Source organism: Centropristis striata, chromosome 4, assembly GCF_030273125.1.
Source record: "Centropristis striata isolate RG_2023a ecotype Rhode Island chromosome 4, C.striata_1.0, whole genome shotgun sequence".
Classification (NCBI taxonomy): Eukaryota; Metazoa; Chordata; class Actinopteri; order Perciformes; family Serranidae; genus Centropristis; species Centropristis striata.
This window is the reverse complement of record NC_081520.1, coordinates 21785212-21805907: the sequence shown is the minus strand read 5'-3', so window position 1 is coordinate 21805907 and position 20696 is coordinate 21785212. Positions and strand designations below refer to the sequence as shown.

The window sequence follows — 20696 nt, the reverse complement described above, 5'->3', positions numbered from 1 at the left end:
TAAATTAAAGTTGCACTGGGTATCGGAATAAATCACACAGAGCAAACAGCAGCCCAACCCCCATTATTGAGAAGCCCAAATTTTTCCCTGTTTGCCTAAATTGATTTATGGAGCGATCACTGATGGGAAATCTGTTTCCAGGGGAAGAGATTAAATGGAATCGAAATCCAGATTGGTAAATATTGGCCTGCTTTCTGTGACTGATTGATTTTTACCTCACAGGATTTCTAGGTATTAAATTCACATTTTTATTTTTCCTCTCACTGGTTTTTGGAGCCATTGAGATAAAAAGTTACCCAGTGCAGCTTTTATTGAGCTTGTTTCATAATACACTGTAGGCAGTATTCAAAATACCCCTTAGCCTTTTATATACTGGATTTAAAAGCTTCTATATTGAATTGAAGGATGTGTTTTATTGCAGATTAATCAAACTGTTAAAGGTCATAGGGCCCTATTGTGACGATCCATAGTACATGGTGCATTTATGGCATGGCCAACTCACTTCTGCTAGTTACATAGCCCACAATCTGAGATTGGCACAAAGTAAAATACAAGGGGCTCAGGGGTTATATGTCCTGCACATGGCATAGACAGGCGAGTGGACTTCTGCCTCCATCGCCTCCCAGTCCTATGTCCCATTAAGAACCTAATTTGACTACACATGAGCCAATGCATTGATAACCTCTTTGGAGGAGCGCTGCTGACCATCTGTATGTTATAAAAAAATAGGGGGCTCAGTTAGTAGAGGTCGGCCACAGATCAAAAGGTCGGTGGTCCGATCCCAGACCATGGCAACCATGCTGAAGTATCCTTGGGCAAGATACTGAACCCAAAATTGCTCCCGAGGCTGCGTTCATCGGTATATGAATGAATTCCTGATGGTGGCAGGTGGCACCATATAGGGTAGCCTCAGCCTCAGCCAAGAGCTGTTATATTTGGATAAATATAATGCTGTGTAGATTAAATGTAACTTTCCACTTCGCTCGTGATTTTATAATCTTTTTCTCACAGATTTAAAAGGACACAGATTGGCTTTTCAGCTGTCATGTTTAGACTTGATAACTCATAGATTCGTGCCTGTAAGAACAACACACACACTTCACATATACACACATTGTGTATAACAAACATCATGAACAGCTGTTGTTATTATTAACTGGCCAATAGAATCTGTGTCGATTTGTCCATTTTTGTACAAGGGGCAGGCCTAGCCCAAGAAGAATTAAATGTAAACTTTTGTGTTTGTGGGTCAGTCTAACTGAATTTCTTGGAGAATGATCGATCTATCGATCTATCTACATAATTTCACCTGTGACCAAAAATAAAGGCCGTTATTGAGACCTTACTTTATCTCCAGTGTGTGTTTGCTCTTGGGCTTCCAATCTACAAACCAGAGAGCATTTTACAGTGCTTTGAGTGGGTTGCAAAAACGCGAAAAGCTCTATATAAGTGCAGTCCATTTACCATTTACCATTTGATAGAAATGTTTGGTTTAGCTCACCAGAACTAAAAACTGTAGTTATAAGCTTTAACAGAACTAAACTTCTAAAGTAATCAATTAAGTTATGCTGCCTTTTCTTATTGTGTTTAAATACACACAATGCCTGTCTGCTGCAGAGCACTGTTCCATGCTATTTTCATATTTTACTTAATGGTATATAAATTATGTATTATTTCACCCACCCATAACTAATCTGCTATTAATCAGCCCACAGATAAAACTACAATCCCAGTTACACCAGTGTGTGTGTACGTACATTGTGAACCCCGTGCACCCTTTAAATAAGGATAAATACTGCACCACCCTGACTTTAGACCAGGTGTTTGTGGTTCAGTGGCACAATAGCTCTCTGCTGCCTCAAGATAGCATTACGACCTATGATGGCCACAGAGATGGGTCTACATTTGCCATATACACAACATGGGGTCAAAAGGACCCCTGCAAAAAACGGCTGAACAAAAAACAGACTCAAGTTTTACTTCTCCCACGTCACAACTTCAGGACTTTCTTCAAGCACATATTGGATCCTTTGTGCAACAGAATGGCTGCATAAACACAGCCTTGTCACCTGTTCAGCAGCAGACTCTGTGATTCCCTTTTTGTTGAAGTTGGGCAGTTGGAGGAGAAAGTGGGAGGAGAGAGCGAGTGTTTCTCATCCTCTCTGCTAAAATTAATATAATCTCTGGCGTTTTTCATCTTCATGTTATTTGTTCCCCTGCAATCCCTACATCTGCCTCACAGTTCTCCTGCCATAGTGTCCCCCACTATCTCTCTTTTCCTTTTTCTATCTGCTTCAAGTTCAGGAGCGGCAGTATGACTCATAAAGTCAGATAGTTTGGAAATTGATAAAAATAGTACATTTATATCAGACATGCCATGACATAACCCTTCTTGATTGGCTATTTTTTCAAAAATAAGAGTGAATTGAATTATTCTGTAATGTAAAGGGATTGTTCACGATGATGAAATCACAAGAAATGCATCTTTTTGATTCTGCAGCTCTATTAAGCTCTGTTAATGTTTAGAGCTATATTTCTTGTTTGATTCTGTGTCATCACTTTCATCAACTCTCAATGATGTGTTCACACAGTGTGTGAGGCGAATTTTGGCTTTGCTTGCGCAAGTTTGACAGGACTGCGTTCTGGCACTTTATGGTTCAGACTTTTGGAACCACTGGTTGATTTTTGAAGAACATAATAAAGTCTCTGTAATAGTGACACTAGCCCCTTTAATAGTGCCGTTTCATGCCAGGACATTTACAGCTCTGTAACGTCTCGCCTCCACTATGAACGCGACCGAAGCGGGATGCCGGGGTCAAGTGATCCCACCAATTTTCCGCCTCCAGAGGTAGTCACAGAGGTGGACTGTGGACTCATAAAGTCAGATAGTTTGGAAATTGATAAAAATAGTACATTTATATCAGACATGGTGCTGGAAAAAGATTGTAAAGGATCTATATTTGACATTTCTTGGCCAAAGGAATAAAACCAGGTTATGAAACTGGCTCTCCTAAAAATAGACAATAACAATTTTACCAGACTATCATGTTTATTATTTGTGATTTGGCTTGTTAAACTTTGAGAAATATACCATCATTGTAAATGTATTGGCTGGTGTAAGATTTTCTAGCTGCAGGGGCAGATGGTTCACCTGAACTTTCTCTGCAAATGAAAGCTATCCAGTTTTAGCTGCTCTAAGCCTAAATCAAACCATTTCACAACTCAAAGAGATTTTGCAGTTCAGTGGGGAGACTTACTTCCTGAACTATTTCTTTCAAGCCTTTGAAAAGATCGACTTCTTTTCAAAGCTTCTGTGGCTCTGAGGTCTTTACATAGATGTGTGTACAGTACATGATGTTATGGGCTATTAAAAGCTAACTCTGATTATGCTTCTCCCTATCTGTGCTGGAAATGCTATCATGACATCATACTGTCTACAAGTGGCCAGTTATCAACCAGAATGAGAAAGATTTACATCCAAAAATACACTCCAGACGTATGAGCTACTGCCACCTCCTCTTTTTATCCTTAATGAGGAGTTTAGGCTGGATTTTTTCCTTTAAGGCATGAGGGGATGAGAGCTACAAATCCACCATGACACAATCACATTTCAACAGTAATGCTCAATTATGTCACTTATACGGCTGAGACACACACATCCACCCCACTGCGTGTCTGTCAACTTGTAGAGCCGCGAGTTCCCAGGGTTATTAAAGTCATCAATCATAGTTATGCTATATATTACTATTGTGAATGCATAGCCAGGGATGTTGTGATCAATAGAGATTTCTGTGTGATATCTTCCGAATCCGAGCCGGTAGTAGTAGTGTGAAATAGTTAACACATGATTAAAAAAAACCCAGGTCATTACTCAAAAATGATTGACTTTCTTTTAATGCATTGATGTTTTCACAAAGGTAAAGGCTGTAACATAGAGTGCCGGGAGGCGTGCATGCTTTTTATGACTTGCAGCACGCTCTTCTAAATCACACGGTTTATTATGTCACGCTTTAAGTAATGGTACACGCAATTTAGTAATGTAACGCCCCCTTGTCAGCACCTGGCTCACGCTCAAGCCCCTTCATGTTGTGATCAGCTGAGAATGATCTTCTTGCAACATGTTGGACGACTAACATTACTGCATTTTGGACTCTAGTGTGCAATACCGGGCATTACTATGGTCACTGCACTATTGTCACATAGAGAAGATGAGTGTTTGGAAGAAACCTGCCAACTCAATTGTCTATAACGTTAACGATCAATTAATCAATTAATCGCTGCATGCATACATGGGCAAAATAAAAGGTATATATACAGTACTATGCAAAAGCCTGTTTTTGATAACGGAAGCTTTTATTTTGAAAGGACGAAGAGAAACTTGATTCTATCAATCTTAAAACTAACTCAAGTGAGATTAAACTGTAAAGATAACGTCAAGCAGTTCAATGTTTTATGTTTTAGCCCCCGAAGAGGCGTGAGGTTAGTTTTCACAGTAATCTTGCATATTTAATTGTGTTTTGTGTTTCAATTCGTTTTCAAATTAGGATTAGGATCAAATTAAGCTCAGTCATTTATGCTAGCATGTTTTATAATTGTTATTGCAACTTTCAGTTTGCAAACTGTAGCTTTATCCAACTTAATTCTCAGCTCCTTGGCTTATTGACTTACGGCCGCAGAACTGAACGCTCGGCTGTGTTTCATTTCAGTGAAAACTGATAAGCAGTCATGGATAAAATAAAAATAAAATGATGCACAGATCAATTAAAAATTCCATGTGAGTGATCGAATTCCCATCCCTAATAAAAGATGCTTGAATGTCCACACTGAGGTTAAAGGATGCAACACTCTCAACTCTATAATATTACATAGTGCTGTTGGGGGGATGGACACCACAAAGGTATAGGATGAGGAAAAAAGAACTGTTTCTGTAAAATACTTAAGTCAGTCTTCCATCTAATTAAGAGGTAAAAAATAAACAACAAAATATGGTTTACATTTTGTAGTACCTTGTCAAAGTGTTCATTGTAAAAAAAAAAGTTATTAGTCGCATGTAAAGCACGCTTTACTAAGGCTGCAGTTTCTGTGAGTTTATGCTACAAAGCCACTGACCTAGGTTTAGGGCAAAAACTTCCTGGCATTATAAAAGACAGTTTAAGCAGTAAATAAATGCTGGAAATGAAGTAGTTACGAGGGTGGCATGATCCACGGAAGTTATGTAAAAAATTCCTTATATTGACGTTTTTGAGTCTCCTTTGGTAGGTGCCAGCATGTGTATTTAAGTTAAATTCCCAATGACTTGTTGCTTGTCTAGTCTTCTCTCCCTTGCATGTACAGCAAGTTTAGCCAGCTTTTTCCATTCAGCCAGGTACTGCAGGGAAAATTTTTATGGGACTTTGAAGGCTAATCTTTCTTCAGTCAGGCCAAGTCTGTTGAAGAGCCTCACATACAAGCAGGCTATGTGCATTGATGCATTAAACAGAGGACATCGACTTTGTTGTAGACACTAGGAGGAGGCATGTTGTCAATTGAGAGAGGTGACGGTTGGAGACACTGACAGCAGCAGACTCGGGAAACCTGAGAGAGAGTGTATCAGGCTGACAGATACAGACAGGAAGGGAGACGAACAGTGCTGCCTAATTAGCTTTGTCTTCATTAGATCTCCTAATGATCCCATTGGAGACAGCTCCAGATGCACACTTATTTTCTATGTCAGCACAAATGCTTTTGACGCACAATCTAATCCTACAAAATACAGGGGAAACAATTGCATTGTTTGATGGTGAGGCAAGTGTGTGCAAGCCCATTTTCACTATGTATATCAGTTTATATAAAATCATTTTTGTACCCTTTAAAGGTTGCAGTGTCTGCTTGCCATCCCCATCCCAAAGGGAAAAAGATTAAAGAAGAGTGTGAGATGGCACTAAAGAAATTAAGTGCAGAAACATTGAGTGATATCACAAATGTAACCCTTCTTGATTGGCTTTTTTTTCAAAAATAAGAGTGAATTGAATTATTCTGTAATGTAAAGGGATTGTTCACGATGATGAAATCACAAGAAATGCATCTTTTTGATTCTGCAGCTCTATTAAGCTCTGTTAATGTTTAGAGCTATATTTCTTGTTTGATTCTGTGTCATCACTTTCATCAACTCTCAATGATGTGTTCACACAGTGTGTGAGGCGAATTTTGGCTTTGCTAGCGCAAGTTTGACAGGACTGCGTTCTGGCACTTTATGGTTCAGACTTTTGGAACCACTGGTTGATTTTTGAAGAACATAATAAAGTCTCTGTAATAGTGACACTAGCCCCTTTAATAGTGCCGTTTCATGCCAGGACATTTACAGCTCTGTAACGTCTCGCCTCCACTATGAACGCGACCGAAGCGGGATGCCGGGGTCAAGTGATCCCACCAATTTTCCGCCTCCAGAGGTAGTCACAGAGGTGGAAAATTGGTGGGAGTGTTGGAAGCGGGACCACTATGAACGGGACCACCTAGCAAGGCGGAATATTTGATGTCAATCGTGATGTCTAACACACACACACCTCCCATTTGGTCCGACAGTCATCGAATCACTGTTCACTGCGGCTGCCGTCGCTGACTGTGCACAGCGCCCACCGCTTATTGTAAACACACCGGCACGCTAACTGTAAACAAACTGGCATTGCTAACTGTGTACAGAGTGTCTGGAGCTTGTTGTAAACAAACAGAGGTTGCCAAGTGAACACATGCTGCTGCAGCTCATACACACTGTGCTGCTACAGAGCTAACTGTGCAGCCTCTTACCACTGTGCTATTGCGCAGCGCTGCTGCTGCTCTGTCCAACGTCACTATCGTCTCCTCCCACCTCGTTCCGTGACGACGGACTACACTATGAAAGGGCACGAATATCACGCCTTCGCGGGATCACTATGAAAGCCCTAAAGCGAAAAGCTAGCACAGATCTTGCCGCCAATATAGCGGGACATTTGCTGGACCACACTATAATGGCATAGTGGCAGATTCAAATTATACTAATTTATATTAAGGCTTGAGTTTCTCCTTTGTCAAGTCTGACTGTGAGACTAACAAGCAAACTTTTAAAATGGTTATTTTCAGAAATGAGGGCTGTGCTGACTTCTACACTGGCATGCAGTAAATGTAGTTAGTTGCATTCCAAACTAACCACAGTATATTAAATAGTTAAAATGAGCCCTACCTTGACAGCAGTAAAACACTGCTTACATAAATGCACCAATAATAATAATCTAATAATATATTTACAACATATAAAACAATCTGTGTGGGGTCATTCTGCAAAACACGTGCTTTTACTCTTGATACATTGTTGATTCTGATACTTTTGTACTTTTTATTTCAGTAAGTTTTGTATTTAGAACTTCTATTCGTAGTGAAGTCATTCTACAGTGTGGTATTAGTAGTTTTACTTAAGTAAGGGATCTGAATACTTGTTCTACCGCTGCTGGTGTGTACCAAAAAATGAACAGATTTACTGTAGCTGTGACTTCATTGCAATAAACAGAGATTCTCAGAGATTGGTGGAGTCCAAAGTATGTGGGTATAATGATATGCAAAACCAATGCCACCCAAGCAAAAGTTTGTTTGAGCATATGCTAAGTCGATGTGTGGATGATAAGTGGAGCATCTACTGTGCTGGGCAAATTGTATATATATATATTGTCAGTGTGTTGTAACAGTACTGGGACTAACTGTTCCTCTGCTCTCGTGGGCCCCAGTATGTTCAAATTAATACCTGTTTATTCCCTCAATTCCAATATGAAGGCAATTACGCACATGATAGAAAGGATTTGATGATTAATCTGATCCACAGAGACCCAAACATGAATTAGCAGGCTGGTGAGGGAAGGCAGCAGAATGAGAGGAGCAGGGTGCGGTCTCATCGGGAGCCGCTCGCATCTTCAGCTCCATTTTTGTTTCCACAGAAACAACCATGTATTTATATTCTGTCCAACAATATTACGCGCTCCACTTCAGCTCAAACTTTACAGCATCTATTCCTTACTATCCTCTAAGTATTATTGGACAGCAACAATACTCCGACATAACTGAACTTCAGATAAACATTTCTGATGCTTTATGGAAAAAAGCATTGGAAGCTGTTAACTCCTCCTCTAGCTGTGCCAGACTTTCTGTCATCCAATTTAAAGTACTCTTTAGACTGCATTATAGCAGAGATAAACTCTTCAAACTTTATCCAGACAAGACTACTGAAGCTTGTGACAGATGCTCTCAGATGCCCTGCAATCTGACACACATGTTCTGGATGTGTTCCAAATTGTCTACCTACTGGCAATCATGTTTTAAATCTATCTCCAACATACTGGGCATATCCGTTAGTCCTTCGCCACAGATAGCTATTTTTGGAGTGCCTCCTGATGAACTTGTGACCACATCCTTGCAGAAAAATGTTATAGCTTTTGCGTCTCTAATTGCGCGTAGGAAAATTCTTCTCTTATGGAAATCCTCTCAACCACCTTCCTTCAAATCCTGGCTACATGATTTACTATTTCTACTGAAACTGGAGAAAGTCAAATTCAGCCTTAGAGGTTGTCCCGAGAAGTTTTACTTACACTGGAAACCACTTCTTGACTATGTTAACAAGCTCCCTGCTACTGAAACATCCCCCTGATCCCACTTGCCCGGTCCACCGGTCCACCGACCTCCCCCCCTAGGTATAGTGCCATACACTCAGGTCAGTCCAGGAACATTGGGATGATCTGTTGAACATGCTGAGGCGCAGGCAGCAAACAAACAACCTATGTTGCACTATGTTTTATATGGATAGGTGTGTGTATATTTGGGTGTAAGGGTGTGTGTATATATGTCGATATGTATTTTCTTATATAGAAATATTTTTGTATATGTATGTGTGTATGTGTATATATATGTATGTTTTATATTTTTAATTTTTTTACTTATTTTTTAATTATTTTATTTTATATATATTTTATGTATGGGTGTGTGTGTGTGTATATATATATATATATTTTTTTTTTTTATTTTTTTTTTTATTATTATTAATATTTTTTTTCTACACACTGTTGTTTTAACTGATCTGGTGTATTAACCTATTAATACAACGATGTAAGGGTCTCTGGGGGAGTGGAATGGGTGTTGGGTTATATAAGAAAATGAAAATATGTCTCTTCGATTGTACTGTTTACTGCAACTGTGAATCAATAAAAATATATATAAAAACAAAACAAAAAAAACAATACTCCGACATAAATTAACATGTTAATCCGCCAGAATAAAGCTGCCGTGAATATACTGTTGGACTTTTTTGAGCTTAAAACCTCAAACCTCTCAGCTCTGCCTCTAAGACTCCAAGACCTGCAATAAAAGCAGACTATTACACTCATAAAGCACTAGTTTTTCTCAGCATCATGGAGAATTATGTTGTTGTTGGTCATTATATTCCACTGTAATATCCCCTAGATTCACCCACAGAGGTAAAAAAAAAAAAAAACACCAGCAGACAGCCACAAAACCTCAAGGCTGATATGAGATCCTACTGCAGATGGACTTTCTCTCTAAAAGTAATAAAGTTATTCTCTGCGCTTGCTGTACATTGAGACCCATTTGCATGAATAACATACTTTTTTCAGAAAACCTTTATTTAATTTTTGTTTTGCACATTATCAAAAGATATTAAACCACGAAACACATACATCAAAATTATTACGAGGCTGATTCTCTGTTTGCGTTTGCTTGAATAATTGTGTTACAATTTTGCTTTTACCATCAGGCCTAAAAAGCTCATTATGATTGAGCATTAATGTAGCAATTACAGAGAGAGGGAGGGAGGGAGAGCGCTAATGGATGAGCCGCAGCTAGAAAGGACGCTGTTTACCTCCATTTCTCTCATTTTCTGCATATGAATCAGTGCATTTCTCTGGGCCACTTCTGTCTCTCTGCTACATTTAATATACCCATGTCCCGTTGACGCTAAACAGTATCTTTTAAATGTTGCATGGCCACTTTTCTGTGTATATGGAGCTGTAGACCAGTTGCAAGACTTGACAACCTGTACATTTTGTATGCATGCATGTGACACATCAGCATAAAGCTAATCAATATAATTGATTTTTGAATCAGCAGTTTGAGGTGATAATCAGTTGGCGTAGTGTAGAAGTAGTTGTTTTTAACCCCAACACTGTTCTTTTACGCAAACCATAATCAAGTGGTTTTATTGCCTGAAGTTAACTGTTTCTGGTGAGAATCTGTTACACATGTCCCTGACATGTCCAAAACGTACATAAGTCATATATATCTGTGAGTTCTTGTTCGATTCACATCACTTATTAATTGCAAAGTATTACTTTTTTATTTGCTGCTGCTGTAGAGAAATTAACAGCATTTTTCTTGCAGATTTCCATCCCTTCTTTTCTGCTGCTCAGAGCTCATTTCCCCCCACAGAGATCATTAAAGTTTATATGATCTTATCTTTATCGGTAATGAACGGACAACACAAGTCCCTGCAGTGTAAAGGGCACGTTCAGGAAGCAACTGCACGTAGGTTACTGCCGCCAACCCTCTAAATATTTAAAGGTGTTGTAGGCGGCCAGCTATTGTACCTCACTTCTGAAAATCACATTTCAGGTGACTGTGTTGCTTCTAATTTAATAAGCAGCCGTCATCTCTCCCCTAGAACAAGAGATGCGGCGGAAAGTGTTCACTAATAACATTATCTTCACACACAAGTCCATTAGCAAAGCTCTGAGAAAGCCTGGAGGTGGAATGAATAGATGAGACGCAGCAACATGTTGACATCAGTACAGATACAGAGGACACTGTATGCTGTAAATTCACATAATTGTCCTCTTTGTACTCTTGTGCCTCTAAACATTTGATTCTGAGGAAGATATTGCAGCTCAACAATGACTGGACAGATTGTCATGAAATCGTCTGTAGACGATTTCTATTTTAAAGCAACTACAGGGAATTTGTAGGAGTTTTGGGGCCCCTGTGGACAAAAGCGAGTTTGAGTACCTACCAAACTGCCATTAGAAAACCTCAAATTTTATTGCAGCAGGGTCCGACAGTCTGCCCCATTCCATTCTGTTTGGGGTTCTCCTGGGCCTTACTTCCTTCATGCAGGTCCAGTAACATGGTATGGGCCCACAGCAGCGTGGTTTCAGTGCTGGCTCCAAAAAATCTGGAGAAACAGCGGGGCGAAGTACTGCTGTTGGCCGTGGGAGAGGCCACTACTGCCAGATGGAAACCCAAAGCACTTGCATCAGAGCTTCCACTGCAGGTTGAAGACAAATGCTTAGGATCTGAGTCCGTCCACAGTGGGCTGGTCGCTGCTGGTGTCTGTGCTGAAGGAGGTTCTGAGGAAACCTGCATGATTCCATCAGATTTTGTTGGAATCTGACCCGGCACTGTTGCAGGCATTGATGGCTAGCAGGGGGTTCCACCACTGGTTGCAAAAAGAGGTTTAATTGTATGTAAGTCAATAGGAAAATGACCCTCCTGCTCACTTGATTTATTACCTCAGTGAACATTCCCATAATGAGTTTATGGTCTCAATCGCTAGTTGCAAGCAGGGTATGCTTGAAAGGAATCTATAGGCACCATGTGCATCAGGATATCGGGAAGTTGTTGAAATAACACTGCACAGTTAGGCTTTTTTTATGCTTCATTAAAAAAAATTCAGGGCATTGAAGCTTAAAGTTGAGGAAAGTTTGATAAAACTTTCCCCTTTTTGACAAAACAATTCTTGATTGAATTTAATTTTGTGGACACAAAATGCAGTTAAACTGTTAAATCGCAAAGTACTTAAAATCACAATAATATCGTATCGTCAAAACTCACCTCGTAAAAACCGCCTACAACCACTGAATTTTTTGTTCGTTTGTTTATTTATTTATTCCCTGTTAAATGTCTTTGAGTGTTTAGAAATGCGCTTTAAAATGCAATGTATTATTATTATTATTATTTTAATCATCATGACTCAAGTATCGGGATAAAATATTGTGGGGCCTCAATGATTCACACCTCTAATTGACAGTTGGAACATTTAAGTCACTTAAAAGTGTCTTGTTCAGTGTTCGGTTGGACTAAAAGACACTCTAAGGATTCAGCAGTTCATTTCGAATAACGACTGTCCCAAGCTAACCAAGCCAGCGTTAGCGTCAGCTGATTACATCGCATCATTCTGGCCCTTGATCAGTTTAGTGCATGTACTGGTTGCAATAAAACCAATTTGGCCATGGCCATAAACCAAGATGGTGATGGCCAAAACTCAAGTTTACAAACCAATGGGTGATGTCACAGTGACTATGGCTACGTTTACATCATGATGGCCTGAACAGAAGACGCAAAAGTGGCGTTGCGTCTTCACTTTTTATTCCGCGTGTAGACGAGCGTTTTCGGGAGGAAATCTGCGTCCATACGGTGATGCAAAAGTGTGTGAATTGGATTGTATGCATGCCAGGCGGCGTTAAGAGTTAAGAGCATCTTTGGGCATGTGGAAGTTTTCACACCATGTATTTTCATCAGCTACTCCTTCCACAAAGTTATCCACCATCCACTAGATCTCCCAGGTCCAAAGCCGTCTGGCTCGCCTCCGACCAAAATCCATCCAAAATGTGATAGAGGTAGTTACAGATCCTTCTTTGTTCACTAATACTATCTGTACAAATCCTGTACATTTGGTGGAAAGACTCCTGTAAGTTTATTAGAGCTGCCAGAGCAGCTTGAAGGTCTGACGCATGGAAATAATCCCACATGTTTGTTTATTTTCCTGTACTGGAGCATGTATGTGACGTAAATGCGTACGTGACGTGAGCAGATCTGAGCAGAGTTTTGCGTCTTGTCAGTGTAGACGGACACGCTACAGCGGAGCGTATTCAACTTTTCCACTTTGGAGGGTGGTTTCAGATTTTTGCGTTTTTAAGCCCCAAAAACGCCGTCACCGTCTAAACGAAAGGCACTTCCGATAAAATATTTTGTCGTTTTTACCCGCAAGCGTCCTCATGTAAAGGGGCCTACATCCACTGTTATGCACAAAGTCTATGTTCATAACCAGCTAAATGTTATTTAATAAGCTTTGATTTAGTGCCACTCTCTGGCTAATGTGTCACTTTTGCACAAAATGTCCTAGTCTCTTCCTTTTTGAGGTTCACTTGAAGAAAGAAAAATGTGTAGAGCACAGAAGGTCATTTATCATTTGTTAGAAGCTTTAGAAAATTAATGAAGGTGTGTGACATGTATACTTTCTGTGCATCTCACATTAGAGACTGCAGATGAACAATAACAATAAGAATTTATATATATAGCCCCTTTTAAAAAACGGCAATTTACAAAATGTTTCGACAGTGAGCAGTTCACACTGAGAATGATGCCATAAGGCTAAAGGCTAAGGCATTAAAAGAAAAACAATAAGAGACAGCGCAGGAACAATCACAAGACTCAGATACATAGAAAATAAAAGGTAAAAGGAGTTTAAAAAAAAAGAAAAAAGTGAAGAAGTAAAAAGAAGTGGTGAGATAGAAAGCATTACATAAAAGCAAGTCTATAAAAGTGGTTTATAAGAAGTGATTTTAAAGAAGTGCATGAAATGCATGTATTTCTGATGGTTACAGGTATTGAACTTAAAAAAGAACAGCATACAATATTAGCAAGATCATTATCATTATCAGTCACAGTCCTATCAAAGTGATAGTTGAAAACTCAACTCTTTGGTAAATTTGGAGTGGTCATGGTGTGAACCTCCACCAACAAATTATGAAAATTGCTTTGTAGGTGGTCTGTGCAGATGGAAATGCAAGTAAACATATCTATTGACTTACACACAATCTGCATGTATCATTCACACTCTCCCAGAATCAGCTCTGGGCTGTGAGGCGCTCTTGGCTGAGTGCCACACACAGTGTTGCAGGATCACATGGCACACTGGCCCAAAAATATATTTTCCCATACACAAGTATCACTAAAGGAAGTGCTGGAAGTAAGTCCACCCCAACCAGAGGAAGTGTCTGTACTGTACTGCACCAAAAGCCCGGGCTTTGTCTTGTTCTTATTGATAAATGAAAGAAGCCCTATGAGCACAGTACATGTTTCACTCTTATTTTAACCACTTGTTTCTGTCGTTCTGTTCTTTGGGTAATAATGTCTCACATTCGCTGCCTTCTTCATGTTGGGAATTAACAATTCTTTCCCCTGCTCTCCACTCTTGTTGATATAACAACTTATTTGTTGTATTTCTTGATAAATTAAACCACATAAAGTATGTTAAGTAGTTAAAATGAGCCCTACCTTAACAGTAAAAACAGTAACAGTAACAGAAACAGTAAAATGCTGTTCACATAAATGCACCAACCTAATTATATATTTAGAACATATAAAACAATCTGTGTGGGGTCATTCTGCAAAACACATACTTTTACTTTTGATACTTTAAGTACATTTTGTTGTTGATACTTTTGTACTTTTTTCAGTAAGTTTTGAATGCAGGACTTTTACTTGTAGTGGAGTAATTTCACAGTGTGGTATTAGTACTTTTTCTAAAGTAAGAGATCTGAAAACTTCTTCTACCACTGCTGGTGTGTACCAAAAAATGGTACGAACAGAACAATGGTGGAACAGATTTAGCTGTGACTTCATTGCAATAAACAGAGAAAAGAGTTTCTCTCAGAGATTGGTGCAGTCCAAAGTATGTGGGTAAAATGACATGCAAAACCAATGCCACCCAAACAAAAGTTTGTTTGAGCATATGATAAGTTGATGTGTGGATGATAAGTGGAGCATCTTCTGTGCTGGGCAAATTGTATATACATTGTGTATTGTCAGTGTGTTGTAAAAGTGCTGGGACTGTCCCTCAGCTCTCGTGGGCCCCAGTATGTTAAATTAATGCCTGTTTTTTTTCCCTCAATTCCAATATGAAGGCAATTACGCTGTTCTCCTCTCTTGTCGATATTAAAACTCTTGTCCTCCTCTCTCTCTCTCCAGCTGCCATCGAGGCCTGCCTGGGTCACCTGCTGAAGAGACGGGCAGCCGGATTCCTCCGCAGCGACAAGATAGCCGCCCTCTTCACCAAAGTTGGCAAAGTCTACGACACAGCGGCCGAAGTTTGCCGTAAAGTGCAAGAGCATCTCCAGCAGCAGGCTGACCTCACCAGGTTGGTCACACGGTTCGTCCCACACCCCCTCCTTCTGTTTTTACTTCCTGCTGAACTGAATTCACATACGAGTGTCCCCACACCTGACACAACATACCTGAAACCACAATCACAATTTCATTTGAGCAAATTGAGTTAATCAGTCATTTTAATTACAGAGGAAGACATACTCCTCTCCATTAAAGCCCACTTTGTGATGAGGATAATAAGACTCATAGTGTCGCTTCAGCTATGCACCAGAAAATAAACCCATTTACATCATTTACAATGAATTTACTATCAGTGAAAGTTTTTATACTTGATGGACAAAATAATAGAAGCACCTGCAATCCAATTAGGTCCCCCTGTAATACATCCTGTCTTTGTGAAAGGCTGTAGACCTTTTTCATCTAAGGTAAGGAACAGGTGTATTTAATCATATCAATGATGGCTCCACTCATTATACAGTGCCTTGTCACTAAGGCAGAGATGGTTGTGTGTGAAAATCCCAGTAAATCAGCAGTTAGTGATATACTAAGACCAACAACCATGCCACCTTTGTTCCTCATTCTGATGCTCGCTTTGAACTTCAGCAGCTCATCTTCACCATATCTACATGTTGAAATACGCTAATAAATATTTGCAATTAATTTGTAATATTTAGCAAATTTTTAAAAATGAACTCCGTTAATACAAAATGAAAGTTCGGGGCTGTAGCAGGCTAAAGATACTGGTATCATATTAAACCAGAAGGGAAACCTGAGAAATCTATTGGTACCAACCATGTCGTAATGTCAGAGGTCTAAATACTAGAGGCAGGGGAAGAAATCGATACAGCATAGTATCGCGATATTTTGCGTGGCAATATTATTTCGATTCATGGCCACCAAGTATTGATGTTTAGTGTTCAGACAGCCGGCGGGTACTTCCAGAGGCTGTAGCCGGCTCACTGTAGGAATATACTGGAAATACTGGTATCATATGAAATTAGATGATGAAGAAGATATTATTAGTATTATTAGACTACAAATCGACAGCATGTTATGAACAATGACAGGTTAATTACTTTTCTGCTATAAAACTGAAACTGGCAAGAATGTAGTTTTAAAATGTAAAATTTCCATTTTTTTCCAGTTCTGAACAGTATTGCGCATGAAACTTCATTAGTAATTTTATTATTATTATTTAAATATATATATATTAAAATAACAAGCTGACCAAAACATAGCCTCAACTCTCTGTTAATCAGCTCCAGAGTGTCTGATCATCATGAGTATTTTTATTTTGGACATTTGATACAATGATTTAGAGTTTTAATGTGAATATAATATTACACCATTGTGCACAGGCCTTACATCATTCACAAACTAGCACAATGAGCTGAATTATGCCTTCTATGATGATGCATTGCCTCTGAGCATCTGTTCACACAACTGTATAATCTCTGCGTAATTACAGAAAGCTTGATCAGATGTGTAAGCCTCCTCTAATGGCAACACCCCTTCCTACAGAGCTGTCTCTTCTTCTCCACGCGGCGCTCCGTCTCTTTACACAAATGTAAAATGTCAACAAATGTCAACATGTAGCTAACTGAATTGATTACAATGATTACAACCAGACTACATTCTGAACTGACAAATGATTATGAATATGGAAAAGGAATATGTCAGGGTGATATATTAGGACTCAGTTCTAACGACGTGTTACATCTGGTCATATGGAGGGATCCACTGACATTTTCTGTGAGGAAGTAAAAGCCATGATTGTTCTCTGTGTGTGCATCATAAACAGAAATACTGGAGAGATTATAGAATAGATTGTGTAGTACAGGAGACGGTGTGTGCACTCTAAAGTATGAAGAGTGACTGGTACAGCAGAGCCGATTTTATATTTGTCAGAGCGCAGAATTTAAAATTTTTTTTTAACAAGATCTAGTTATTCCAAACAGTTAAATTTTAAGCTTCGTTTTGGTTATTTTTTCTATTTTTTAAAATTTCGGCAATAATGGCTGCTTTTACAGTTTCTTTCTACGATAAACGGTGTATCTTTGATCTTTTGAAGAAAACGTATGTCTCAATCATCAGAGAGAGTTAAAGCTAGGTCCAAAAAGGACCATTGTCTCTTTCAAAAAGTTACAACACTTGTCAGATATCAAGGAATCAATTGCTATAGTAATGCATCCATTTGAACAGTTTTTCCAACTCATAAAACTACATTGTTAAAACCATAGGCAGAGTAGCCTACTGGACTTTCCTTGCTTGTTCATATATATATAGAACGAGAGGACAAAGCTATGAAAAAAAGAGGCCAGGTGTAATAAAGTAGAATAATCCTTGACTGTTGCCACAGCGGGTCGGCTGACTGCACAGCACGATAGGAAATTAATGCAGATGATATGCGAGTGTTGCTCTTTACCCAGTGTGCCAGAGGAGAGGAGAGGGTGGTGTGTATGTCATTTATCACTGTACTATCTGTGTAAGAAAAAAGGTTAAAAAAGGAGTTAAAAGTTGTGAAGGGATACATCACACACACACACACACACACACACACACACACACACACAAACACACACACACACACACACACACACACACACACACACACACACACACAAACAGCACATGCAACAAAGCATACACACACACTCGGTAGATGCAACAAAACACACACACACAATCAGCACATGCAACAAAGCGCACACACACACACACACACACTCAGCGCATGCAACAAAGCATACACACACACACTCAGCACATGCAACAAAAAACACACACATACTCAGCACACACACACACACTCAGCACATGCAACAAAGCACACACACACACACACACACACGCACACAAAATTAACATCCACTTCACCGCAGTAACTCTTTATTCCACTGTTGATGTCTGCTCATAGTCTTCCTCTCTCTGCCTCTTGTTTCCCATCATGCTCTCTGCCTCTTTCACTGCCAGTGGCACAAACAGCGTTGCCGTGGTAACCAGGGTAAATGAGCGATGGAGCCCTGAGGTGGGATGACAGGGAGAGGGGGCAGGGTGGGAACATGTGTGTGTCTGCCTGCGTGTGTGTGTGTGTTATAAGTGTGCATGAATGCATGTATGCATTCTGGTGAAGGGGTGCGACTTGTGCAAACCAGATCCATACACCATAATAGGCTTTAATGTTGTGTGTCTGGAGAAATAAAGGCCAATGAGATGTGACAGATGAGCGAGAGACGGAGGTTGATATGAAGACAGAGAGATGAGCGCCCAGCGTAGCCAGACACGTTCGTTTTACATCACATAATGCAGCCACGCCGCATCGACGTCTTGCTGCACATTCAGTTCGTGTTTTTATTCAGTTGTGTGTGTATTTCTGTGTGTTTGTTGCCCAAATCTTTCTCTCCTCCATTTGGAAACCTCTCTCTGCAGCCGTGGAGAGACATGTGGTAGCCATGTGGCTCAGGCTAATGGACAATTAATGGGCTTGCAAACAGCTCAGCTAGTACCTAAGTGCCTGCAGATAAAGCAGTTTATCATACTTGTCATACATGCAGAAATACATAAGCAAACACGTAAGCAAGTATGCACACCAACCTCCCCTCGCGTGCACACACACACACACACCTAGAAACAGGCCTGAGGCTTATCACAGTGTGCACACAGATTGCTTAGCTTTAGTAAACACTCAACTGACCAGAGATTGTGTCTGACGCTGATGGAGTGTATCTGTAGCTGTGTGTTTAACATGGAGATAATGACCTGGTGTACCAGGCATGGCAGAAAGTCGATAATGGCTGTAAATCTCTGTATATAAATTAGGGCTGTCAATTAATTTTACAAAAAATAACTAATTAATCACACAATTTGCTTTGATTAATTGTGATTACTCACTTCTTTTGTCTTCAGGATGTAGACTGTTGTTATGATTATTAGTCTGTAAAGGTGAGAGGCAGCCCTTTGATGATGGTCACCCCAGTTTTACTAGTCAAAATTCACCCCAACTCTGGAACATTATTTACTAGAGGTGTGACTCAGCAGAGCCCCCATGATATAATTTTATCCCGATACTTGAGTCACGATATGATATTATTGTGATTTTATGCATTTTGCGATATGGTGAATATTGTGATACAATATATTGCGATTTAACTGTTTTTGTGTCCACAAAATGAAATTCATTCAAGAACTGTTTTGTCAAATAAGAGAAAATTCTCAGTCTATTCATCTCACTTCAGTCTTTTTATTTCTCCACAATGAGAGTCAAACCCACAGACTGACCAACAAAGTATTCAGTCAAACTGAACTGAACTGATATCTAACATGTATGGACGACAACAACTGCAGCGTTTTATCAAACTTTCAAAAACTTTAAGCTTCACTGTTCTCAATGTTTTTTTGAATGAGACATAAAAAAGCCAAGCGTAATTTTGACAACTTCCTGACATGATATACAGACGCACATGGTGCCTATAGATTCATTAGATCTTCTAGTTCCATATGATATATATCTCCAGTATATTCCTTATTATCATTTATTAAGCTATTATCATGTGTGGAAAAGCCAAATGGGTTTTTCCTTCTGGGAGTATGACTGTTAAATTCTAACGAGACATCTTGTTTGCATGGTTGACTTTTGACCTGGCGAAGGCAAAAGAGTTCACATCAGGAAGGAGAGACTGATAATACCAAAGGCAAACTATAAAGATTAAATACAGTACAGTACAAGTAAGAACCAAAGTAACATATAGCTTGAGTTGAAGCTCATATTTCATGTCAAACAACACTGCAGGTTTTATTTAGAAAAGGAAGACCCTGTCTCTTCTGCATTCTGCATATTTCTGACATCATCTTAACGCTCCCCCCATCCCCTGGAGTACTGTCTCTCTACACACACACACACACACACACACACTCACACACACATACACCACAAAATGGTAGGGGACTGCAAAAATCGTGACTTGGCACACACAGACAGAAATGCTGGGGGATTGCTAACATCGTGACTGTGGCAGCCGAGCCCCCCTCAGTACACACACACATTCATTAGCCTGTTGATGTGGGTGTGTGTGAATGGTTTTGTCTGATTGCTGTAGAAGTGCCGGAGATCAAACTCCTCCCGGGATGAAAGTGCTCCTCTGCAGACGGCAGTTGCCTCCATATTCTTGAAACACTCGAGACAGATGATTTACAACATAGAATAGCACCTTTTGTGTCTGGCACGGTTCACATTTATTGAAAAACAACCCAGTGATCGGCTGATGTAAGTCATGATGACTTGTAATTAGCAAATCATTGTGGTGTTAAATGCTGCCTCCTGATGGTCAAACTTCCAATTTATTTCCATTTGTCAAACTTGCTTACTTTTAGTTTAGTACTTTACGCATAAGTCTCTGCAAATGTGCAGCTAAAAGTTGTTGCATGTTTTGCGTAGATGTTGGAGACCGATTAAATAACCTAGAGAGGAAAAATTCACTGATTGCTAATATCGCAGCTGATGTAGAGTTTGTTTTTTTAAGCACTAAATGAAAATAGACCATTTCTATGTGGACTGTGCACCAATTTTGCACCAATACTATAACACC

The 20696-nt window shown here is 39.6% G+C and overlaps 1 protein-coding gene across 1 annotated transcript in view; it reads left to right on the top strand.

The window, feature by feature from the left end:
- Window positions 1-20696, top strand: part of sgsm2 (small G protein signaling modulator 2) — a 106848-nt gene that overhangs the window by 51399 nt on the left and 34753 nt on the right. Inside the window, 1 exon segment of the mRNA XM_059331244.1 lies at window positions 14974-15142. Coding sequence (XP_059187227.1) covers window positions 14974-15142 — 169 coding nt within the window.